At 49.1% G+C, this 26,455-nt stretch overlaps 1 protein-coding gene across 1 annotated transcript; it reads right to left on the bottom strand.

The window, feature by feature from the left end:
• Positions 1-5,728: 5,728 nt before the first annotated feature.
• CXXC4 (CXXC finger protein 4) lies at positions 5,729-24,650 on the bottom strand (the record flags this gene model as incomplete). Its single annotated transcript, XM_082483052.1, has 3 exons — positions 5,729-5,773; positions 23,544-23,756; positions 23,808-24,650. The coding sequence occupies 3 exons, from the start codon at positions 24,648-24,650 to the stop codon at positions 5,729-5,731; spliced, it is 1,101 nt and encodes a 366-aa protein (XP_082339178.1).
• Between the last annotated feature and the right edge of the window lie 1,805 nt (positions 24,651-26,455).

Genomic DNA, 26,455 nt, shown 5'->3' with positions numbered 1-26,455 from the left:
GAGCAATGGAAATACTTCCCAAACATCACAGCTTCTTTAGGCAGTCTAGATCCTTGTCTTGCAAGATTACAATTTGCTACCCGCATTTCCTTCGTTCCGTCTATCTTAGGCAAAACTGCCTTGCTGAAGGACCCAGCTATCCAGCCGAGGGTGTCCATCCTAAAAACCAAACGGCAAATGGAAACAAACGGTGGTAGCAGATCCTGACATCTTTGCTGATGCTGAACTTCACCTTTCTTTCCTCAGATAGTTCCAGTGGTGTCAAACTTTATTGTATGTTCTGCAGTTATTACCGAGAAGATGTATTTCTTACCTTTGTAGCTTTTGGGGCCATCTATCCATGCTCACACTGGTGACTGAGTAGATCCTTACAGCGAAGTAAGGTAGAACTTATAACTAAGTCACCTATATAATATCCTCCAATTTCACAAGCTATCTAGTAAAGCCCATGGGAATCTGGGGAGGACTAGAGCCTCCCAGAAGGCGCATTGCCCCGTACCACTCGACCGTTCATAATTTCAGACTCGTTCCTTGGAGAAATATAAGAGAGCACTGAAATGGCTAGTGGCAAAACCAAATTGAGTCCAACCCAGCCGAGAAGAATTGAGCTTCCCCACAAAAGGGTATTTTCCTTCCTTTTAATAGGCTCAGTAATGACTTTGTCAGTTTTGGCTTTGAAGAATTACCTGCTTGTTGTCTGGGATTTTTTTTCAGATTTTTTTTTAATTAAAAAATAAAAGCTATCAAAAGCTAGAGGTAGTTTTAAACTGCAAGGTTCATATCTGAGGCGAGTATTTCTCTGGAGCTGGGGGACGTTTTTCATTCAGACTAGTATAAAACAATACTCGAGGGGAAAAAAAGTTGAAAGAGAAAGCATTAAAGGAATAGGAACTCAGAGACCTCTTCCCGCTTCCAAATCGACCATCTCATGAAATGAGTGTATTTCCTCCCTGTGAATTCTATATTTAATCCAGAGAGATCACTGACTATGCCTGAGCAACCTGGCAGCCCTTTTCCTCCTCTTCAAACAGACCTCAAGATTCACTCTTGGCATTGTCTAATGAGCGGTCTACGTCTCCCAAGAACATACATCCTTACGGATTTCGATGAGAGCAGACAGGATCAGTGGAAAATCCACTTCTATTCCTTTCACTTTCGTTGCTTTCTTTAAAAAACAAAAGGATACACCAAGGCTCCCCCTGGAAATCAGTTGGCATTGAAGGAATCTCTCAGACCAAAGGGTCTACCTCGTGTTTCAAACTCTTTCAAAATCCTCTTTTGGCACCTAAGAGCAGACATTCTGTTTATTACAGGAATATTCACAGAAAAATGACGTTCCAAATTTCACCAAAATCAGGTGATGTGCTGCCGGCACAGCCGTGAACTTTCCCACCTATTTGAAGTTACTTTAACGTCGGCAAGTAGTATGGGGAAATAAAATGGCAAGAGGAAACGGTTTCCTTTGCTATGTATAGTTTACGAGGCCGGTAAAGAACAGAACTTTGAACGGAGAAGCAGTAAAACAAAAAGGAAGATATCATTGTCATCCTCTCACAAGCCATATTCGTAATCCCAAATACTCCAGCAGCAACAGGATGATCTAATTTCAGGACTATTGTTTGTTGCAAGAGTTACAGATAAGATTTCACCTTCATATGCTTTTCCCTACGAAGCTAACTGCTCGTTTAATCACATCACCCTCACTAGTCCACTCGTTTTTATACAACAGAGGTCTGCATTACAGGGTTGAAAGTTTTTCTGCAACCCGTGTTGCTCCTACTTCACTAACCTTTTCATAGCCTCAAAATCTCAACGTAACATCCCTCGTCTTAAAAAGGCGGTATTTTTCTGCTGCTATTTAAAAAAATCCGGAGTACAATGTTACCTTCAGGTATACAACTTATGGGGTTTCCGTCAATTGCCAATTGAGAAGGAATTAGTTTTGTAGCTATTGTACTGTCACTTCATAAGCATTCATTCCCATGCACAAGATTGAGGTCAGCATTTGGACCTTCTCGCTCATTTTGAGGATTCTTTTTTAAAGGAGGTTTTCTTTGTTTAAGGTCCCACAAACAAAACCTGTTTATGGAAAAAGAGAGATATTTTGAATACTAAAGTCCTTTATTCAACAACACAGAAATATCACAAAAACAACTTTACTGGGCAAATTGAATGTTTTTATACAGTTTTGTACATGCCCCATAAGTGATTATTTTTTTCATAAATACACTGTTTTCCAAAACTGTTTTTTTTTTCCATAATTGCACAAGCATACATACACCTTACACAAATATCTATTAGAAAATTTAATAGATAACTGCACAGTTCAGAAATAGGAGAACACTGTGAAAGGAGTACATTTCTGTGGCCCGTGTTTCTGAAAAAACCCTCCTAGTTCCCTGCAATTGTGAAAATGGAGTACTTTCTAACATAGGAGCTGTCTTTTATTCACTAAGAATACAGTAGAGCTCAGCGTGAAACTGCCAAATTTAATAAAAACAAAATCTGAAACATTTAGCTGTTACATGAGAACCCACTGTTTGATATCACTATGCATCTAACCATGATCAAAGACCCACTACTGCTTTTTGCTGAATGCATTCGACCCTGAATGGTATGTTCATTTAACTACTTTCTTTCTTCATTATTTGATTACAGATATAGCCCATTTAAAGACTTTATATTCTTTAACATTAATTGTAGGACTTACATACCAGGGGTTCTGTACAAAAGGGAGTACTTTCCCTCGGAGGGACGGTCCGTTATTAACTGACAGAATGGGTACGTGTGCTTCCCTTTCAGCCTTACCATTTTTCATAAGTTTATCTATCTGGGGTATGCCAAAAATGCTTGCATTAGGCTTAGCGCTCACACCTAGAAGACGGCAAAAGTACGCTCTGCTTTTTTTTTGACCCCCTTTTTATTTTTCATTTTTTGCCAGGTGAGAATGAAAGACGGAGAGGAATACAAATTTTCACACTGGAAAATGGCACTGGACCTTGTGAAAAGCACAAATTCGGTAATTAGAACTTGACAATAAACTGATTGACAAGTATCTGTAAAAACGGGGGGGTAGGGCTGCGGTGGAGAGAGATAGGCCCGAAAAGGGATTTCCTTCTTCGAACATTGCTAATTAAAATGCTCTATGCGTGCTACATCATATAAATACTGTTTCAGCAAAATCTAAAAACCTGATGGCGCAAAGGAACAACGTCCGAAACGAAAACCATACGGGTAAATCAAAGAAAAATCAACTCTCGTTCATCTTCAGTAGTTAACAGTTTGCTTGTTTCTTTGCTTGTTTGTTTTAACAATTTTGAATTGACATGTAAAACACCACGATTACAATATACAGATCCATCAGTTCTTTAAAACAAAACGACAAAACAAAAAAAGAAACCACATCAAGACATGCAACATTAGGGTATTAGACAGTAAGTACATTGCTATGAATATCTTTGTACACCTAATGTAGCCTGAACTGAATTTTGTCTCTGCTTCTGTAAGAGCAATCACAATTTTCCAAAAAGCAAGGCAAGCTTACCAGCCAGATGTGCAAATAAGGCTTCAGTTTGTTAACCAATCAGCGTTTTGGTAAAGACCTTGCAGAGCTCATATTGGTCTAGTGGTCAGTAACAGAGGCCCAAACCAAAAAGTCTCCAACACAAAAAAAATCCGTACACGGCTGCCATACAAACAGACATAAAGCTCATTGGATGGGTATCAGGTGAGTATTCAACTGAGGATCTTTCACAAACAGTAAGAGGGGCACCACGATAGAAGCATTTCAAGTGTGACATTCCATCTCTGAAGCCACGTATGTGACGTCACACAACGCAAAGACGTCAACACGTGGACCGACCCTAAGTTGAGGACGCAGGTGTAAGCCCAGCCTGCCCGCGCTCCTCCAGTTACCCCAGGTCACCCACCCTCTGCCTGGCCCTGCTGACCCACACGTGTGACCTCAGGATGTTTCTCCTCCTCCATACCTTGGTCTTGGTTTTCTGGGCCGTTCCCAACGCCCACCAGTCCTGCGAGCTCCCTCCCCTGCCAAAGCCAGCATCTCCCCCACCTGCACAGGTCCCACACCGCAGCATTCCCAACCATCCCCTGTGCTTCACCAAGTGCGTGTGACCAGGGGCCAAAGGCTGAAGTACTTAGCAAACAACAGAGAAAAGTGCTGAAACAATAGGCGATTTGAACGTGCTGTGCATCATTAACTGGTTATTTCCATGCCCAGCACCTTGTCTGTGAAACTGCTGGTAGTCCTATCTTGTATAAAAGGATAAATCTATATCAAACACGTGGCACAACAGCATTCGCTTACGTTGATGGGATGGCCTCCTCACTCATGAGTGGTATGATAAAAAGTGGTGATCAACTGATAATAAGTATCCCTAAGTTCGGTATCCTCCATATTTTTCATGACATGTGAGTTATATCCCTCCGACCGCTGCCTTTTCGAGGAGCAGACATTTCCTCCATGCAGCTACAGCAGGAAGAAGAACGGCGGAGCATTCTTCTGGGGGCCTAAGGGACCAGCCGTTCAGCAAAGCCGAGAGATCAGTGGACCAAGAAACGTGTGGGGAGAAGCGGTCTTTTTTTGAAACATTTCTTAAAAAAACCTTCATTTTTATACTGCAAAAAATATCCAGGCTCTCAAATGAACACAAGTGCAAGTGAGACCCAAACCAGTCCAACTGTCAAAACTCACTTAACTGTGAAGAGCTCCACTCGGACCAAAAATATGGCATTCCACCTTATAAAATATTTACTCCATTGACTGAAAACGTTACAGAAGAACTCACCGGTGAAGGGTAATTAGGCTGAGTCATCACTTTTTTTCACTCACTTTGTTTTGCATCCTAGAACAACCTTTATATAGACGACTGGTTTTGCACATCCGCCTATGCTGGGCACTCCACCTCGGGGCACCGTGAAAAGCGAGTCGGACACCAGACAGCATTTTTGGAGAGATACCCCTCTGTAAAGCTCCTTTGGAAGCAATGCCAGTGCACAAACCACTACTCTAATATAGTGCTTGAAAGATTAATTTTAAACGTTATGTCTTCCCCTCTTACACCACCACGACGGAAGGTAATTGCTAGATGTGTCACGATCTTTTTATCTTGGAAAACTTGGCATCAAGTCTCTATGGAAGGATGCATGGTAAAACAGTGCTGCAGTTGCTGCTGCTGCTAAACAACTAGCAAAATAATAGTTAAAGCTAGAATTTATTGCTCCGGATTTAACTCGCAGAACCACACCGTTGTGTACAAACCGTTAATCTCCATAGATGCTCAGACATGATTGTCTCCTTGTGTCTAAACACACAAAATACAAGCGGCTATCTGTACAGTTTACAGTACTGAAACACATATATTTGAAAATGAAGTATAGATATGTTACTTTTCAAAGATACATGACTTTATAGCAGGGGTTTACCCAAACTTTTTTTTTTTTTTTTTACAGCCACTTTAAAAATAGACAACAACTTCACTAGTATAGCTAAGTTACATCAAAGAAAGAATCAGTGTACTGAATGTGAAGAAGCTGGCCAATTCCCCAGGCTCCCAGATTTTTGTCTTTTGCTTTTGAGGAAACCCCTATACATAAATGAAAATAGTATCTGAGTATATTCTTCAATGGTGGACTAAGCAGTTTCTTAAAACAAGACTTTAGCTTGCCATTCACTTCGGACTGCCTTGAAAATAAGATACACTACTGCTTAAAAGAACCATCGGAATGCTTCAGCGCTGGGAACAGGTGTTCTCTAAAAAAAAAGCAAGAAAACAAGTTAAGCTTTCTTTTGCGGCATTGGCATACTCGAGATCTTCTAGTTGTTCTTTTCCTTTACATTTTAGGCATACTTTCAGTTATCTAGGAACAACACAATGCCTCACATTGCTTGACAATTAATAGAAACATCCTTTCTCCAAACACACACCATTTTAGGATCACACGCGATACTTCGTACTCGGTATGTAACACACCTAACGGTGCTGTCTTCTCCTCGGTTAGTTAAACAAGGTGGTCACGGAAATGTAAACATTGCTAGCAAAAAAATCTCCCGGAAAACAGACAGTGCTTTTAGAATAACCACACAGTCGCACGATGGTTTCTGCCTGTGCCGTGGCGTATTGGATGCGCAGTTACGGCTTGGTGGGTTTGTGGGTTAGACACGCGCTTTGGCAAGAACGCTTCTTCTGAGAGGGGAATAAGGAAGACATTGATCTGTCATTCAGGAGGCGTGCTGTGTCTACAGACGCCCTGGGAGCAGAGGTTGGCATTTTCAAACCTCAGGCTGCTCACCTCGTTCCACGTTTAGGTTGCAACGCAGAAAGCACTTAAGCACATCCTTGACTTCATTCCAGTGAGAGAAACATCCTACTGACTTTGGGGGCGGGGGGGGGAGGACTGCGCAGACTGCCCGTGTACTTTCTTTTGCACACACATGCTGGACCTCGGCTTACACAGAAATAGTCTACTTGCAGAGATGCTATCCTCCCTCCTCCCCCCACCTGTTCCCTGGAAAATGATATCCACTTGCATTTAGGTGCCTCCACACACATTTGAATACAGGCAAACTCCCTTCACCGCTTTAAAGTACGACATACATGAGAGACTGAGGCGCTGAGCGCGTAAGGGCTGTGTCATTTCTGCGAGGTACGTCCTGCCCTCAATTTCCTTCAAAGTCAAAAGATGATGAAAGTGCCCTTGAAGCCGTGCTTCTAGACCCACGTGTCTCTCCTCATGGTGAGGCACTGACCAGGAAGGCAATAGCAAGCCCTGAGATGGCTTTTTATCAGTCAGTCCCAGCTCGCAAGTACTTGTTTCATTAAGAACCGCCCACAAATATTAGCATCGCATCTGATTCAATTCCCCTAAAAGCAAAACTCTGGAAAACTGCACATAAATATGAGTCATGAAAGAGTTCTCACTGATTTTGCTGGTGTCATATATAAATACCGTGTCTCTTTTTGAAGGAATTCTTTCATTTTTGTTTCAGGGAGGACCTTTTAAGTGTTTTCCTAGTTTTTCCATGAAAATCCAATAAACCACGGACCCTACAGCATACAGTGTGCATTGTACTTGATGACAGAATATTCCTTGCTGAAGTCCAGGCAACTGCTCGTTAGTATGGCATGGATTTTTTGTTGAATAATTAGCCCGTTTTGTGGTAGTCAGGCTCAAGCAGTAAACGGCTCCTCTTTTTGTAAAAGCTGGGTGAAAGGGGAGCTCTTATTGTTATGGTTATCGCTCGTGCCCATGGAAATACCAGAGCCAAAAGTACTTCTGCTGTGTCACCAGAATTCTGACCTGTGGTCAATTCAATACCCGCTCCCCCTCCGCAAACGCTAGGCTTTAACAAATCAGCCGAAAATTAACTTCCAAAGACAATGAGCTGGTTTGCCGAATACGATCACCCCGACCGGTACGAGTTTTCTTTGTGTCGGTGGTCCAAGAGTAGGAATTGCTCATCTCCACCTTTAGCAGTCCCTGCTCTGCCCCGTTCCGCGTGTCTCGCCTAAGCACAAGTAGTGACAAAGCACTGCAACCCTCCTCCCAAGGTACGCCGAGGAGAGCTAACGCAATCGCTAGACCATCCGCACCGCGCTGTGTGGGCTGTAAGATGGCTGCTGAGAGCGAGGTATACAGATTTATAATTTATAAAGCGGTTGACTGCCGAAGAGGCTGGAGTTCAGAATGACAGGAAACAATCGCACGACTCAATTGACCTCAAAAGAACAGTCAAACATGCAAATGTATTAAACTCAATAGATCGTCTTCACCTGAAAACTAAACGGAATACTCCGCTGCGGGTCCATCTGCCTGAACACAAAACCACAGCTAGACAGAGAGATTTAAAGACGTAATGACTGAGATGGCCTTTATTTATTTTCATGCAGCATCAGGTTGAGTTACTGTCAGATGTTGTCATATCAGCTGGAAGTAAAGGTGCAACGTCTGATTAAAAGGTCATTCAGACCTTTAAATACACGGAATAATATTTTTGAAGGGCAAAGCTGTGGTTTAATATGCGTGCTCTTGAAAAACTACAAGATAAGGAATTTTGCATCTGCGTACCAAGTTCTAATTAAAGATATACATTTACAATTAAATATCCATTGCGCTAACCCCTGATTTGGGAATGAATTATTAATCCACGCTTAAACAAAAAAAAAAAAAAAAAAAAGAAAGCTTTTAAAATTGAATAGGTGGATCGAGTTAAGTCTAAACCGATTTAATGTGATGAAATCCATAGATTTTACCACTCCGAGACTCAAGGTTATTTCCAGACAGAAAGAGACCCTCCAGCCCATTTAGTGGTTCAGCACACCAACGTCCAGGCTTAAATGCAACGACCGTCTACCGCCTGGCTGCATAAATCCGGGAGTCCCAGCTGGGGAATCAAACTCTCGGCGCGATTACAGCGTGTTTCTGGATCTCCGTGCTGCCGGCGGGGAATCGTTATCCTGAGTGACAGGAAAGACAGATCCCCCTGGAAGCCAGGGGAGGGGTGGCGAGGAGCAGAACCAGAGCTGATCAGCGTGGTTTTGCTGTAAAAGCCTTGGCCGCCCGTGCCGGTGCAAATGCTGACAAACGGCAGCCTCGCTCCCAGGAGGATGCTCAGAAACCCGCAGCCCCGGCTCCTCCGAGAGGGTAATGCCATAAAGCGCGGCGCTCGAGAGAATTCATGCCTGCAGAAACCCGGGACAAAATCACCTCTACGCTTTCAAACCCTCTGTTCTGTTCCGTTCCCTTCTTGCCAGCTTTCACCGCTAAAGCAGTAGCTCGAACATTTGAAACTTGAAATTTTAATTGTTGCACTGAAACATCAGCTTCACGTGGGGAACCAAGCGTGCCACATTTTTGGAGAAGGTGGTTAAAAGGGCAACCGAAACCAACCGAAGAGTGAAAATCCCTTTCAACAGCAACAGAAAAACGATAGCGATGTACCCGTCCTTGCTGCCCCACACAGAAACGCAAAAGCGGACCCTTGCTACACGCGTCTGCGGGCACGTGCTGCCAACGCATGAAAACACCACACTGGCAGGTGCTGTAAATTCCTCACCAGAGACCCCGTCTCCACAGCTGAGCTCTGTACTTTCACAGCAAAAGGATTCGTTAAAGAACGATGCCTCCCACAGCCCCCCTGGGGTGGCCGACCGACTGATGGAGCCCATGGGGCCAGGCTGGCAAGGCAGAGGGAGCCAGACGGCGGGCTCTGCTCGCCCAAGGCCCGCCTGCTTGCCCAGCCCAGCCCCATCCTTTGCCAATCTCATGCCTACAAAACCTGCCGGAGATGCCCCTCTCCTTGGCTCTGAGTCTCGCAGCTCGCAGCCGCCTGAAAGATTTGGTATGGAGATCAGGAATCAGGAAAGCCGACCGCTTCTGCTTGGGGGATGCTGTTGCTTGGGGTGCAGCCCAAATTCATAGCCGCATAACTAAGACTCGCTGTAAGTCATCTGCAGTATTATTTTCTGCAAGGCTAGGGAATCGCTTGGGTTGAGGCGAACCACGTTCGGAAATAAAATAGAATAATAAAATATATCAGAGCGCTACATGATTATGACCTAATACTTCACCGATGTTAAAAGATGTTGCATTATGTAAGAATCCTTTGATGTTTGATCCATGAGCAAAAATCCTGCTCTCATTGAAGCAAACGTACACGTTGGCTACAGCAAATTATTGGCCAGATGTGGCACTCCTCATTCCTCTTTAGGAGCCCTGGCTGGAACGATCCAGCTCAACAGAGGCCCTTTGGGAAGTATAGTGTAGCTGAGGAACATTCAACAAGATCTGGGCTACCTGACAGTCTTTACAAGGACCTACACAACCACAGAAATAGATAGCAGTGAAGGAACTTTGTCCTTAATGAATCTCAAATTCACATGGCAAGACAAACAAAACTAGCAGATGTTCCTGTGTTTTCCAAAGCAGCGGGACTGGTGCCAGCCACATCAAGAAAAATGACCTTAGCAAGGTCTGCACAGAACCCCATGTGAGCTTCTCAGCCTTCCAGCATCTGAAGGGGGCCCACAAGAAAGCTGGAGAGGGACTTTTTAAAATGGCACGTAGCGTTAAGATGAGGGGTAATGGCTTCAAACTGGAAGAGGGCAGACAGATTAGATATCAGGAAGAAATTTTTCACTATGAGGGTGGTGAGATGCTGACACAGGCTGCCCAGGGAAGTCGTGGAGGCCCTGTCCCTGGAAATGTTCAAGACCAGGTTGGACGGGGCTTTGAGCAACCTGGTCTAGCGGGAGGTGTCCCTGCCCATGGCAGGGGGGTTGGAACTAGATGATCTTCAAGGTCCCTTCCAACCGAAACCATTCTGTGATACTATATATGATCAGAAATAGAGACATCCAGTGGTATATGATGGCCAAAAAGTTCAGCTGGAAAGTCATGGCACAAAATGCAATTTGGATCAGTCAGTCAGCAGCCCAGGCCAGCAAACACTGGCCACGAACCAGTGACTGTAGGCTTTTCTTACACCTGTGTGAATGTGAGCTAAAGACCTAACCAGTCCCACAAAACTCTCATGACTGCCTGAGAAGAGCAGAGCATCAGAACAGCGGGATGAATGCCAGTGGGAAAGCAAACTGGCCTTTCCTCCCAGTCACGCCTCGTATTTCCAGCGCTGCAAGCTCATTTAGGTATCAGCTTGATCATGCTGGAAATGACATCAAATGTACACACTGTGTTGTTCACACATAAACAGTGCAGAACCCGGTGCAAATCCATGTGCTCCAAAATGACTTTCCATCCCCAATTTCCCTCTGGAAAGACCCTTCCCCAGCCAAGCACCGGGCTGCAGGGAACGGGGGCCTCACCAAGACATGCCACCACCCAGCGACCTCCTGACTCGCTCCTGACCTGCAGGCAGGTGCCCTCCCACGGCCGGCGGGTGAAGGATGCCTGCAGCTCCTCCTGCCCCAGCTTGCTCTCCCACCCCTGAATGCGGTCTGGCCAGCATCTCCCCTCCTTACTTTGCCTAAATACTGAGCCACCCTGGGAGGAAAGCAGCCTTTGAAAGTATCTATGGCCCACTTTGTGCTGCTCATAAATATACATTACCTACAGCAACGACTTTGGGGAAAACCTCCCCGTGCTCACATTCAGCTCACACAGAGTCTCCTTGAATGTTTTTCTTGAGCCGAGGAGGCTTGGGGGCCAGAAACCCGCGTGTGAACTGCACTCCTGGAGATGCAGAAGGAAGGAAGAGGCAGAGCCCAGCGCACGGCGCTTATCTCCCAGCCGCTCCGCTCCCCACCCTGCAGGTACACCGAGCGTCCCGCTGCACCGACACCGAGGGGCCATCTCCTCCTGGCATCTTTCCACCCAGCCACGGGGCCGCGGGAGGGACGCGCCGGCTCTGGACGAGGTGTGGAACAGTCCACGAAGCTGCCGCTCCCCACAGCTGCCAAAATCCCTGGCTGCTCACCGACGCTGCGCTCCTGCTCGCTGTACGTGTTATCAGGCGGTAACAGATGTCCTCTAATAACAAGCTTATTATTGGACTTAGCAGATAAAAAGGGACACATACGCTGGGTCAGAAGCTTGGTGGTGAGTTTGCTTCCACAGCCCACCTTAAAATATCTCTCCCCACACCTGAGCTACGGGCCTGTCTGCCTTCATACCGAGGATGAGATTTAGCATTTATTTTAAAAGTCAGCTTTATTTGCTCCGAGAGGACATGCATCTACGTGCTGGCAGTTATTTTTCCACACGCGCTGCGTATCTCTCAGGCCGTATTTGAGACAAACCAGATTTAGAACATACCAGATTAGGAAACTCATTTGACTTTCTCTGCCGCCAGCTCCACCAAGTGAAAAGTAAACCTCCGCCACGGGACACTGCAAATAGAAATTAAAAAAAATGTACTCCTAAGTCGGGGTCGTGTTTCGAAAGTCCAGCTCCCCTCAAATACCTCACTCAGAGGTAACCTCAGGAGATTTCAGTGGGGCTAACTGGGGAAGAAAGGATTTGTGCCCACGGTGATGGGAGGGCTAGAGACCTGCCGCTGTAGGGCCAGATCCTGCCACTCGGACTCGGCGTCAGCAGCTGGCAGCAGCTCCGCAACTAAATCAATAGGATTAGTCTGAGGAGTAATGTGTTTCTCCACAGGAGAAAGAATGAGCAAACGTGTCCCTCGTTTACATTCAGTACACACCATCGTTTATTTTATATATTAATTTTTTTTTTCACTTTATATATGAGATTAAATTTGGGGAATGGGTAAACAATTTCACTTTCTTGATCTGAAAAATGCGTACCACCACTGGGGAAAACAGATGGTAAATACAGATCAGAAATCATAAGGAATCCAGACTAATGCCGTCAAAGAAAAACAGCTCCGTCCCAGGAAACGTGAGTGCCGGAGCCCCTCTCCGTGCCGGTGAGCACCTCCGGCTAGGAGCAGCCACGCGAGCCTTCAGTGCAGCAGCTCGCACGCTCCACCATCCGCCTTGAAATCCCCGGGGGCCAGCTCGAGCCGCTAAGCATCGCCCGCACCGAGGGCTGGCAGGCACAAGCGTCGCCCCAGGATGCAGGCAGAGCCCTGGAAAGCAACGCATCTCCTCTCCCCTTTCCCTCCCGGGCTGGGAGTAATTGGCCGCGGTCGCCTTCCAGCACACTCCCTCCCTTGTGCCGGCACAGCTCTTTTGGCCAGCGGGCCCAGGGACGGAGCCAAGTCTCCACCTCTGCCGTCCCGCTCGCTCCCCAGGGCAGCAGCCGGCTTGGCCGCCGGCTTCCCCCGTGCCTGGCACCCCGCGCGCGGGGCTGGCAGCGGCGGGCAAGCCGGGGCCGGGCACTCCTCCTGCTGCCTGCGGCCCTGCAGCCACCTTCCAGCTGGCCACGCTCCAGCCTCAGAGCGGGGGGGGGGGCTCCTAATGGCTTTCTGGCAAAGGCAGCAGGGAAGACATCAGAGGGTTGGGTTTGGGGGTTAGGGGTCTCTCGTCTCTCAGTGCCAAAGGGATTCACGTTTCTCTCCCTATTTCTACATCCCTCTCGAGCAGCTGTTGCCGTTCCTTCAGTTTTTCAGCTATTCCTCTACCTGAGGATGGAGCTGCTAAGCCCGCTAGAGTGCCTATTCAGCTTATGTCACTATTTCCCTTCTTTTTTTTTTTTTTTTTTAATTTATTATTTGCATTCCAGCGGCATCTGAAGGCCTCGGGCAGGACGAGGGATTGTTTGTGTTGGTCCTCCCTGCCCGGCCTCTCAACCAGTAGGTCTGGCCTGTCTCCTGCTTTTTCAAGGATGGGGAAGGGCTCGTACGAGCTGTAACACAGTGTTACTTCAGAGCCAAGACTGATGCTAAGCAGGTCAGAAAAGCTGTCACTCAGTGCTCCCATACTGACTGTGGGAATTAGCATCAAATAGCCAAATGTTTTATTAGCATAAAGCAGAAACCTCTGTTACTGAGAAAAGTTTTATAGACAAATTCTTGGATACAGGTTTGTTACCACTGGTGCAACAGGAAACCCAAGACCCTACAATGCAAAAGACACTAAAATGAAATATCCACGCCACCGCTCGGCTTCTGCTTTCACCTGGGACCCGCCTGGTCGCTTCTGCTGACTCTCCTTTGTCAGACATTATCAACTAGAAGCGTGTCTGCCTCCTGCAACCGAGGCACCACGTGCATACACCTCCCCCTCTCTCACACACACACTGCCATTCACCTTCTCCCTAATCAAATCCCTGTGAAGACCATCCATCAGTCCCTATCATTTATCCTTCCCACACACACAAGCTCACAAAACAGAATTATTCTTGTTAACATTCATTCCATTAATGAGAAATCCCTGCTGGTTCATCATCCAGTGGTACAAGCCTTTGCACTCACGGGCTGACATCTCTATCATCCTCCAAACTGCCGCTCTGGGGTACACTAATCTCTTACGGACTGGTCTCCAAGCAGAGGGGAGGCACGTTTCTCAGTAGCAAACCTAAATTTAAATCCCTTTCCCTAGAGCTACTGGGGCTTCAGCATCTTTTTCTCCTGCATGGAACCTAAAATCAGCTATGATGCCTCATTGGTTAGCTAACTGCTTCTGTCCTTTGGGATTTTTCATACGTTGTTGATAAAAGAGCCAGTGAAAAATATATCCATTAAACGCTTGCCCTCTGCTTGCTTGTTTCTTTCTCTGCAAAACTTGGAAAAAAAAAAAAAAAAGAAGAAAAAAGAGAAAATAAATTCACTCAAATGCAGTACTCGGTCAGCTACCCGGGCTGAGGGCGTATTTTCAGCCAATGCCTAAGACTCATTTCAGGTGCCAGCTTGGCGCTCTCACAGCCGGTGAGCACCACGTAACCACGTATTGTCCGATAAGATGCAGGGAGAGGAGCAGTAACGCAAAATCTTAGACAGCGGGTCACCACAATTCCTGACTGGAGGGGAAAACATTAAAAGACCGTAAATGGCTCTGAACCCCATTCGTTCCTGGGTGTCTTCTGAAATTCTCAAGGATGACAATTAAGACCCATCTCAGTGATTATTTTCATGACACTGTCACCTCGGCTGGACTTTGACCTCCAATTTATTTTACATCAGCTTCCAAGCAACCAGCCAACTGCGATCTCTGCCTCCCAGAGCTCACGTGAACTGGTGATTTAGAGGGAACGGGCTTTACATCATCACTAAGCTTGTGTCACCGAGTCCTCTCCCACCCACTCCCGGGTGGCCAGCTATTCAAACCCACGACCCTTCCAAATATATTTTCTCCTCTTTTGGCCACTCTAAAACCAACGGCCTTTGTTTGACTGATACCACTCACTCTGGAGATTTAACAACATCTACTCCCTGCCTCTCCTTTTCCATTTCTAACCCTTTAACTGCACCATGACGATCACGCTCTGCCCTCCTTGTACCTTCAACGCAGATGGCTAGCTAGAGCTCTTCAGCTCTCTTCCAACCCTGTAACTGCACAGGTCGCCGCACCACCTTTGCATCCCCACCCAGCAGTTAGGATGTGAAGATGGATGGATGTTACTGAACCACAGTTGTTTTGGGGTATTTCTTTCACGATGATGGAGCAAATTCTTTGTGTTAACATAGTGCAGACTGACGTGCTGTCAGCACTCTCCAGCCTCCCTAGGACACACGGGACACACCACCGAAGAAACTGCTAAGCCCAAGGAGCTGCCATGCAAAGAAATCGTTGTCAGCCTTTCATTTGCAAGCATCCCCTCCCTCTTTCACATGTGTCAGCTTGTCTGTGTGGATGCCTTTGTCATTTCCTTAGCTCTCATTCGGATCACGGGCCTCTTCCCATACCACACGCTCACCCTGGTACCCAGATTCTCTTCCGTAAATGACTGTCAATTTAAAAAATGAATCAAAGAAACTGGATTACCTATCAACAAAGGCACGTGGAAAACCCTGCGTACCCTCATCAAGGTCCCCTTCTGCCGTATGAAGTTTTGGCCTTCCCCCGGAGAAGTGCTGGGAAGACGGTTACTGGTGAGCTCTTCAGCTGCCTCACCTGAATTACCAATGGCAAACCTCCCGCTCACAGCAGCAGATATATTCCTCACTCTTCTCCCCAGGGGACTGCCATCTTCAGCACTACCATTGTACCCTTCCTGTCAGCAGACCACCTCCAGCCCTCGCTCGGTCTGCCCCATGGTAACTGAGCCACTCCCGCGGAGGAGAAGGCACCCCCTCAGCGAGGCTCTGCACGTTACGACCAGCCCTCAACCACTTTTGCGTCCTTCTCTGTTTGAGAACTCTGCAGCTCTTCTTTCCTCCTCCTCTGTCCTCATCTTAAGCGATATCCATCCGGAACTCCTTAGGATTCCCCATCATTTTCTGCTGTTTATTAAGTTCCTCCCTCCACCTCAAATTCTAATACTGCTTTTCCACTTCCTAAACTACTGAATAAGCTCTCTCATCTCTGTACAAATAACTCCTACTCAAATGAAGTCTGATACCAGCTAATGGTGATCCTGGATAGAAGTACAACAGAGACCACAGCCACAGCAGTCTGGAACTGAAAGGAATACTGTCCTGAGGCAGGAGAGGTGCAAAGTTTTAAAATTCCCAACGCTTCAGAGATTGCGATAAAGGAAAATACTGAGCAGAGCAGGGGAAAGAATAAAACCCTATGCTGAGTACGGGGAAGGTGTTTGATGAGTTTGCTGCCCGCCAAGAACGCGGTATCCTGCATGACCCTGGCTGCCTTTATTCCTTTTACGTTCTCATATCTCACTTGGCACTGGAGTGTCTGGTTAAATAGGAAAGAAACGGAGAAACTCTGGAAAACTGCAAAAAAATTCAACAGGCTTCATGCATACCTGGCTATGGATTTTTATAGTGCTAATTAAGAGGATGCCTAGGAGTTCCAGGGAGGAGAAAATATTTCCCATAATGTCTGAGAGTAGAAGTTAACAAGCCTGCTGGGATCTTTTTAGCCCCTGCAGAGCTAAGGCTTCAACATTATTAAATGGCTGTCGCATCTAAAGTATGGTGCAACATAACTCAACAGAAAGCGCAGGATGCTGAAATGGGGGATGACTTTAGATTACGCCGCAGAGTAATTCAATTTCAGGACAGGTGTTTGCATGTGACTGAACAAGATACGACTATGGGAAACAATAAAGGTACCCAAAAGAAGAGAGAAGACAGACACAGCAGGCTGGGCTCCCAAATAGCAAAAAAGCGTCAAACGCAACTGCATGCTTCAAGACATTGCGGTTCAGTACAACCATTCAAAGTAGATGAGCTATCAAAAAATACAGACACTACAGAAGCAGAGAAATGCTTGCTTCGGATGGTGGTGCTCCTCAGAAGACACGGTACCTGATGGCAATTTTTAAGCACACAGTCGGTGACTTGGGAATTGTTAGCAACCCAGGCCAAGTCCCGGGGACTTTCTTACGGTGACACGGGTTGCTTTCTTATCGCTCCTAACTCACTCGGGTCCATTCAAAAAGCTTATCTTAAAGCCCTTCCCTACACAATGGGCAGCAGCTTCCCATTCCAACCAGTGATCAAAAGGTGCTGTATTTGATGAGACTTTAGGGTGCGCATTCTGGGTTTGCCTGCTTAGAAATATTTCGCCAAGCCTAACCATTAAAATACATGCATGTTAAGACTACGTGCATGAAAGACTACTGGTTCGCTTTTTACAGATACAAATTGTTAGGATCTTTGGAAAGGACCTGTTCTCAGTCATTGCTATGCATCAAATGCATGACACAGCGTACAGAAAGTAATATCTGCCTTTTATTTAACTCTCTAGAGCACATTTCTTTCAAAACCAAAACCGCAGTACCAAGATGTTGCTCTTCAAAAGGGACTGCTTCCTGACATCCTAATTCATTCTCCAAGCGAGCAAGGTCTTTCCTGAATTCAGTAAAGGCGTTAGGTGTCCACCCAGCAAACAGAATTGTGTGGGAAGTGGCCCCAAAAACCAGCAATATGAACATACATGTACAGGCAGACAAAAATTGAGACTGATACTTATTGTTACCCACCCCAAATGGGCAGTATATAACATGATATTCACATATCTACCGGCTTAAACAAGTCTCCCTATATGAATAAAGCATGATGTGTACAGCCCACAACATTTTGTACAAACACAGAATTGGTAAGACTTTCCAGAAGTGTGGTAGCTGGCATAGGAGTCCAAGTCATGACGGTTCTATGCAGCTCTAACTGAAATACATAGTCCAAAGTGACTTAGATAATTTGGGGGGGAGAGGGGGGGGGGAGAAAAAAGGATTCATTATGCTAATTATTACTCTAGAAAAAAACATCCTGGCCTCATTCATCATCTTTCTGACAACACATGTAACTTGTCCAGCCTAAACAATACACAGAGATTTCATTATGTCAACTTAAAAAACAGACTAACCAATCAGTCACAACACTGAAGTCCAAAGTCTGGCGCAGAATCCCGATACCCCAAGTGTATAACCTGTATTAGCACTTTGAAAACTGTGCAAAGAAGTATTCAGTGCAATCAAAACGCGGAACCGCCACAACCAGTTAACCTCTCTCTTACCATACAGACAATTTCACTGGCAAACAATCATAGTTCAATGATTTAAAGCAAGCAATTTCCAATGCAAGTAGAACGCGGTATTTGTATGAAAGAAGCTGTTAAGCCCTTGACTGACCTACAATTTTGCTGAATTTCTTGGTGTTCTGTTCAGCTCAGTACCAAATCCCACTACTAAAAGATTTCCTTAGGCAGGAGAAACTTCATTTTTGCCCCCCTTTAACAAACTACGCTATATCAACCAGTAGTTTATATAATGTATATTCTAAATTGAATGCTAAAGTCATGGGGTTTGGGCACTTTCGTTGCTTTGTAAGTATCACACGAGGAAAGGGAAACAACAACATATGAAACAGTAAAACAAAGGACATCCAACTCCATTCCAGAGGCTATCACTTGCGCGCAGTAATTTGCCAGACCTGTAAACTCGACTCCGCAGGGCTCTCATCGTCCTCCTCAACCCCACGTCTCCCACCAACCGCAACGCGTTCCCGCCTTGCAAGACGTGATGCTAACGCAGAAGGTCAAATAGCTTCAACGAGATTTCCAAGCGGCAGAGATCATGCGCCGGTGAGCAAAGACGCCTGCAGCTGCTCTGCTCTCCGCCGGAGGTGGCGGTAGGAGGCCTTGTGTTGTCCCCAAGAACCTCCAGAGGTCAAAAGGAAAACCGGTCGCCAAACATATGTTTATCCCAGACGTGTAAAATCTGGATGAAAGTGACAAAGACCGTTGCGAAACGCTCAACAAAGGTCAAATCTCGCCCTGCCGCTTGCTGCTTCCGCTCACTCGCCAAGACCATCACCATCGGAAGCCCCGAGCGAGCGTGCCGCAGCCACCCGGCAAGGGCTCTTGCGCAGTGCCAGCAGGCAATTCCAGCACCAGGCACGCTCCCTGCAGGGTCACGCCTGGGAACGGAGAAACAAGAGCACCCTGGCAGAGCCCAATGGGCACGCATGAGGAGGGGAGAGGCAAAAAATACCATTCAGGGCTGATGGGGGCTTTACAGCTGATGGCCAACATGAATTGCGCTCGGGACGGACCACTGTTCTTGCTCCAGCTGTAAACGCCCAGGGACAGGGACTGCTTTTTCGCTGGCTTGCACAGGGTTTAACACATGGGGAGCCTCAGCCAGATGGAGGGCTACGAGGCAGGGAGGAGAGAAACACTGCCAGACAGCATCGTTTCAGTGAAGAACGGCAACGCAGGCTACGAGGTGGACTTTCTTTCCACCTTCCAGTCAGCCGCTCGGATCGTGTTAGCTGCCAGCTCCTTATCAAGCTTTTCAGTTCCCCCCTCACGCTACTCAATTCTACCGTGCCGTTGCTTAACTTATGCAGGTAATTTAAAGCTAGATAGACGGCAGGGAAATTGCTTCCTCCGAGGCCCCTACTAATTGACCCCTATCCACAGAGCTCAGCAGTCTTCCCTTCACAGCGCTCGCAGGCGCTACCGCAACACGAAGTGCAAGTTCGGAGGTTGCCAGCGCAGCCTCTCTCCCCCGTGGCAATGCCATATGGTGTTAAGATTTTCAGGATCAGACGCCGCGCCTGTTGAAATCAATCATCACAACCCTCTCCCCGGCGAAGGCCATCTCAAACTCCCGCTGGCTTGAAACGCGGCTCAGCGAGGTGCCGCGGATTTGGATGCCGGTATTTACTGTTTCAGGTCGGTATGCAAATGTTTACTTTAATAGCGCACGTATCAATTAGCGCGGCTGTCACGAAGAAAGCGAGCGGCACCGGCTATGACGACAGCACGCCCAAACAGCAGATATCCCACTTTTGGGCCGAACCCTGCAGACCCTGCCAACGCGAGCCAGCCCCTCTGCCTGACTTTGCTGCCACGCCGGTGCAAATGGGAGGGGGGCAACTGAGGTTCATACGCTGAAATCGGGACGGTTTACTTTAAAGAGAGGGGGATGTAAAGTCAAGTCGGGCTCCTAATCGTCATAACCTGCAGCGGAAGTTATAGACGCGTATACCAATCAGAGGAAAATAAGTAGTCTCCGTGGGTAAATAAAGATTATGTCTCTTTAAACTGACTGTAAATCTGAATGAACACAGGATATACATACACAAGTAGGCAGCGTGCAACGTGACGTCAATCTTATTTTTATAGATTTATTATTACCATACATAAAATTTCCTAGTAATAATAACATTCTATGAAAAATACTAGAGCATTGGGACACTTTTAACGCGAAAATAGTACAAGAAAAAGAGGGAAAAAAATAATTCAAGTGTTTAAAAAAAAATGCTGGGAGGGAAGCATTCCATTAAAAATGCAAGGGTCAAGGGACTGGAAAGCATTCACGTGAATCTGTCTTCAACTCCATGTACTAACCTTGAGAGTTATATCCTATGCCTCCATTGTACCAGTAGAAGAAGAGATTTAAAGGAAAAATGAGAGAAATGGTTTCCGTGGGATCAGCCAGTTTACTGTTTATTGTTATTATTCTCATTTTTTGTTTATTTTGTTTTTAAACACAGCTCCACCCCCTCCACCCACCCCCCCACCCCCATTCCCGCCTTGAATCATCTCTGCAACTTGCAGCCACTGTCGAGGGCGATTCACAAATCTTACAAGCGTGTGGTGGACCGTGAGCCCCTCGATCCTCGTCGCGTCTCCTTGGGGCCATGCCTACGGAGGTGACCGGGGGGGGGGGGATCACCCACGCAGAGCCGTCGCTTCCCCACGAGCGCCGGCCAAACCAGCCCCAGAATCTCGCTGCGCGGGGAGGCTGCCCTCGCCCACCCGCAGCCACCGCTGCTGCCGCTGCCGTGCCCTCGTGTAGGCCCTGTCACTCTCTGACACCCTTCCAGCTGGTGGCCTTACGGCCAGAGCACTGCTGCTGCACACGTGCTCCAGGCAGCGCCGCTGTCACTCTTTATTAATTAATTCACATTAGGGGGGAAAAAAAAAAAAAAAAAAAAAAAAAGAAAAAGAAGAAAAGAAAGAAGACGTAAGAAAAACAACCGTATAAGAAAGTTACTCCATTTGGGCACTCTTCCTCTCCTACGGACAAACCACGTTTCTGCAAAGTCATTAGCTACATCCCGTGACAAACTTTGTGATGGGCCACAACCTGCAGAGAAGCGATGCCTTACTGACATCTCCACAGCTGGAAAGACAAACCTGTTTCCTTCTAGTCATGCTATAGCAGCAGAGGAGCTTTTGTGTTTACTTATCTGATGGAGCCCAACCAGGGGAGGGGGGGAGGGGGGGGGCAGGAAAGAGAGAGAGTGAAGAAAAGAAGTGAAGGCAGGTGGTTATGAGAGTACACAAGTGGCTAATAAAACCACGGTTTTTACTAGTCACAGTGGTTAAACAATTTTAACGGGCGGCGTTCTCATAACACGCCTGAGCAGTTTTTAAGGCTGTCGAACACCTCTGTCAGGAGCGACAAAGTCCTGGAAACGTGCTGAGAGATGCACACAAACCCACAGGAAGATCTGATAACGTACAAATGCGTTTCTTCCAGCGATAGCTCACTTTCTGCACAAATCGATAAGCCATCAGAACCTATCATTTATCACAAACTTTCAATCCCGGCAGCATCCTGGTTTGCAAGCCTAATGAGGGAACCTGGTGCACAAAGGCACCCCCAGTGCTGGGTGGTGCAGGGGGGATTCTCCATGTCTGGGGTTCAGAGAAGTCTCTTTTAGGCTGTACTCAGCGTTATAATCCACCATTAAAAGACGGGGACATTAGGTATCTTTTTTGCAAACTCGCTACAAAACCAACAAAGGCATATTGCTGAGAAAACCAAGAGCTGAAAACCCAATCTAGTTTCTAGCACCAGGGAAGTCCATCCCGGTTTTTGCGTTAGTGATACTGGGCCACCCTACGTTCGCGGAGAAAAAAAAAAAAAAAAAAAAAAAAAAAAAAAAAGAGCTAAGAGGATGCAGAGCTACAAATCAAACTTTCAGCAAGGACAAGGACAGTTCACTCTTGCAAGGAAGAATTAATTAGCTGGTTTGATGAGGACAGTTAGGAAAGAGTTAATGGCATCAGCCAAATGTCAATTAAAACCCCAATCGTTGCTTTTGTCCCATGGCAGTATCAATACCAATGCCATTATCTCCATTTATTTAACGCAGAACAAATTAATGGGCTCTTGGTGTTGCTTTTTCCCTGGAATCCCCCACCCCTCCCCTTCTTGGAGAGAAGTCTCGCAAGCGATGAGTTAGGGAATACACCGCTCTGCGCACACGCACACACACCCCACAGAGACACAGAAGGAGGAAGTTACAATTTCTCACTCAGTTGCTAATTTCTGTGACTACAAATCTTGGTGGCACCCAGAACACACTACTCCTCTGTACTAAATCCATCGTCCTCGACACCTTCAGACGCATCCGATATGTGCATCTAACCAGCAACACTATATTTTAATAACGACAAGGGATTAAAGATGATTCCTAATTTTTCCTCTCGCTTGTTTCCTTCGCCTAATGATATCGACCAATTGCCGTTTTCCTCCCAGGTGTGTATTTAGGCTCCCGTTGTCTGTCGTCCCGATACATTAACCGAAATGTTTGCGACATGGGACCTGCCTGCCTCTCCTACGCCTAGCAAACCTGAAAACCTGTCGTTAGGGTTTTGGGAAATGCAATTGCATTGTTGGTTCTGAGGACACGTCGTAAAAATAACCGTATGTAGAGTTCAGTCAGAAATCAGTTCAGTCATACCTGTGCTATTTTTCCATTGCATTTGATACACCATGAGCGGGTTATTTCATAAAAGATATTGCCAAAGAGATTACTCGGGCACGTCTCACCGACTACCGTGCTCTACGGCCAGTTGTCTGTCTGTCTTGGACAAACTGCTACCCATCACCCTGCAGATGAACTCGCCATTACTTTCCCCTAAACTTCCGACGGCGGCAGCCAGGCGGGCAGCTCAAACTTTCCCTTTCCCACCTCCCCCGGCCCTACAAACCGCCCCGAACCGTCAAGATCGCCATCAAAAAAAAAAAAAAAAAAAAAAAAAAAAAGGGAAAAACAAAACAAAACAAAACAGAGACAGCCATCAGTCTTATAGAATTATAGAAACAGCACGGCAGGTAAACCAGGCGAGCAGCGTCTCGTAACGGCCACGAGCAGGCGGGGAGGGGGCCGGTGCCCCCCTACCCCCCCCGGCCTCCGGTTGGGGGAAGGCCGGGCGCTGCGGCCCGCGGCGGGGGGGGGCCGGCGGGGGGCGGCTCTCCGTCCCTCCTCGGCGGGGCCGAGCTCGGCGGGGCGCCGCGGGGGGCGGCGTTTCTCTTCCCTGCGGGGCGGAGATGGGGGACGGGGGGGACGGGACGGGACGGGACGGGACGGACACGACAGGCGGCGGGGGGGGCCGCGCCCGCGGCGGGGTTTAGGGGGGTCGGGGGGGTGGGGGGCAGCCTCAGAGCCTGAAGGAGGCCTCGGAAAAGGGATGCTGCATCTTGAAGCTAGACAAGAAGCACTGGAGGGGGGGGGGCAGGGGGTTGAGGAGGGACGGCGGGAGGCTGGGGAAAAAGAAATCATCTCCTCTGACCTCTAGCGAAGTGCCCGGTTTTTTCTTAAGCTCTTCACATTTCCTAAATTTGCAGATCTGGTGTCCCGTTTTGCGGTTCCTGCAACTGCTGCAGACTCCACAGTTGATGAGCCGCTTGCAGGGCACGCACACCCCGCACCGTTTCCGCTTCTTCTTGGCGGGGTTGCCCGCCCCGGACCCGGCCCCGCTGCCGCCGCCGCCACCGCCGCCGGCCCCCCCTCCGCCGCCGCCGCCGCCGCCGCCACCGCCTCCGCCGCCCCCCGCGCCGGCGGCGGCGCCCAGGGCGGAGGCGGGCGAGGCCGAGGCGTGGCTCTGCGGGCAGTCCGCCAGGTTGGCGATCTGGAAGGCGCTGTCTGTGACGGCGGCCGAGGCGGCGGCGGGGGAGTGCAGGGCCGTCATGACGATGACCCCGGGGGGCAGGGAGAGGCCGCCCAGCGCCGGGATGGCCGAGAAGGTGCCGACGCGCTCGGGGAGGTTCATGATCTCGGCTTCGGCGGCGCCGCACTTGAGCTTGTTCATGCACTCGCCGGCCAGCGGCCGGCAGTGCTCGGGGGCCAGGGTGGAGAGGAAGTTGCCGTTCGCCATGGGCAGGGCGGGCTGCTCGGCCGGCGGGCAGCCGGGCTTGCCCAGCCGCTGCGAGTCGCTCCGGTGGTGCATGCCGCCCCTGCCGGCGTGCAGCGAGGAGGCGGCGGCCGCGGAGGCGGAGGCGGCGGCGGCGGCGGCGGCGGCGGCGGAGGAGGGCTTCCTCGCGCCGCCCGCCGCGCCGCCGCCACCGCCACCGCCGCCGCCGCCGCCGCCGCTGCCCCAGAGCATGGCGGTGGCGGCGGCGGCCGTGGCGGTGTCGCAGTTCCAGGGGGACATGCCGATGCGGGCGGCGGCGGCGGCGGCGGCGCTGGGGAAGATGGGGGTGGTGATGCGGGCGATCTTGGCCGCCTGGGGGAAGGCGCCGCCGTTGGTCTTGTAGAAGGTGGCGAAGGAGCGGTACCTCTCCATCTCCGAGTTGTAATCCACAAGGCTGTTGAGGGCCCCCTCGGGCAGGTGGCTGTCCTTGGGCAGCCCCGGCGCCTCGGGGTTGGGGCCGCTCTCCACGCACACGTTGGTGTTCATGGTGGCCGGAGGGAAGCGGGGGGTGGGAGGGATGGGACAGGGAGGGGGGGGGGCGGGTGGTGGGGGGTCGGGGGGGAGAGGGACGGGGGTTAGGGATGGAGGGGGGGGGGTCGCTTAATCCTCCTCCTCCTCTTCCTCCTCCGGGCGCATTCCCGCGGTCGGTGCCTGGCCGGGCAGCCGCTCCTCCTGCATCCTCACGGGAGCCGCCGCATCTGAAACACAGAAAGTCATTTCCGAGGCGGGGGGGGGGGGGGCGGTCAGCGCGCGCGGGAGGCGCTAACGGCCACCCCGGGGGGGGGGACGGAAGGACGGGGACGACGACACTAGAGGGACGGGGACACGGGTGGGGGTCACACGCCGCCATACCCGCGGGCTAAAGGGCTGGAGGGGTCGGCCCCGGCGCCGGGACGAGCCGGCAGGGAATGGGGGGGGGGGACACGGTACGGGGAAAGGGATCTGCCCACCTACCATTTCCACCGAGGGGGGGAATAAATAAAAGGAATAATAAAATAATAATAATAAAAAAAAAGACACAGAGAGAGGCGGGGGGAGGGAGCCGCCAGCTGCCACGGTGTCCTTCTGCGCCCGGCGGTCATTAGCTGCCTGCCGGCACAGCTGGCTCCGCCGGGCGCTGGTGGCGGCGGCACCGGCCCCCCCCCGGCCCTCCCCACCGCGGGGGGGGGGGGGGGGGAGAGGGAAGGGGGGGGGGCTGCCAGCGGGCCGCGGGGGAAAACGGGGCTAGGTTTTAAAAAAAAATAATAATGAATAAATAAAATAAAATACTTAAGGCAGGCAATTTCACAGCTTGTGATCCCGGCGCCTGCAGCTGTACTAAAGACGGGAGTATTTATCCCAGCCGCTCGGGAGGATTCCCCGCCACCGCCGGGGGCTGCGCGGGGAGGGCTGGGGACACACACACACACACACACACAGAGACCGACGCGGGGACAGCCCCCTCGTCGGGCGCCGCGGGGCAAGGGGGGCTTCCCGGGAGAGGGAGCCCGGGAAGGCTCGGCAGGGCACGTCCCTGTACCTGCTGAACTAGCCCCCGGCGGGGGAAGATGGCTTTCTGCTTCAGGGTCGGCAAAGTTTAGGAGGGGGGTAAAGACGCGGTGCTGGGTTTATTTCCCACACCCCCACACTCCCCCCCTCCGGAGGTGAAGTGGGGTATTTTAGTTTGTGGCAGTGAGGAAGGTGCATTATGGCAGCCTGCGCGAACTAAAGCAAAACATAAGCATAACTTAAAAAGCCCTCAGTTTATGAACACTGCCTCTTTGTTTTCCAGATGCTCTACCTGAATAGTTTAGATATTTCCAGCACCTTTTCTGATGTAGGGCTATCGATCACAAACGTTCGCTTGGGAGACGCTCGTGGGGCTACGTCTAGTTTCCAGACTCCGGTATGTTTAGTTCAAAATGGTTATCAATTACGGTAATTACGATCATAATTAGATTAATGAACCGTTTGCAGCCCAACCTACCGAGTGCAAAAACTTCGTCTTCTCCCGACGTCGTGCACTAAAAAGCGGGCTTTATGTAAACAAATCCAGATGAAGGGAGCGTAAATCTACCGAAGAAACCTCACCCTCGGCTGCATTAGGGGCTGGCGGGCGTCTTTCCATCAGAAAAAAAGACCCCGAGCCCGCAGGAGCCACCGCTGTGTTTCCACGTCAGGGAAAAACCCAGACTCTGGCTGCCTTCAGAGGTCTGGTGGCAATACAAAGGCTGCCCCGGAAAGCTCTAGGCTAAGCGGCGTCTTGTGGAGGGATGCGAAGGATTTGCATATAGGAAAAAAAAAAAAAAAAA

Source organism: Vanellus vanellus (assembly GCF_965231255.1).
Source record: "Vanellus vanellus genome assembly, chromosome: 4".
NCBI lineage: Eukaryota > Metazoa > Chordata > Aves > Charadriiformes > Charadriidae > Vanellus > Vanellus vanellus.
The sequence above is the reverse complement of the archived record's forward strand: the minus strand, read 5'-3'. Positions and strand labels throughout refer to the sequence as shown.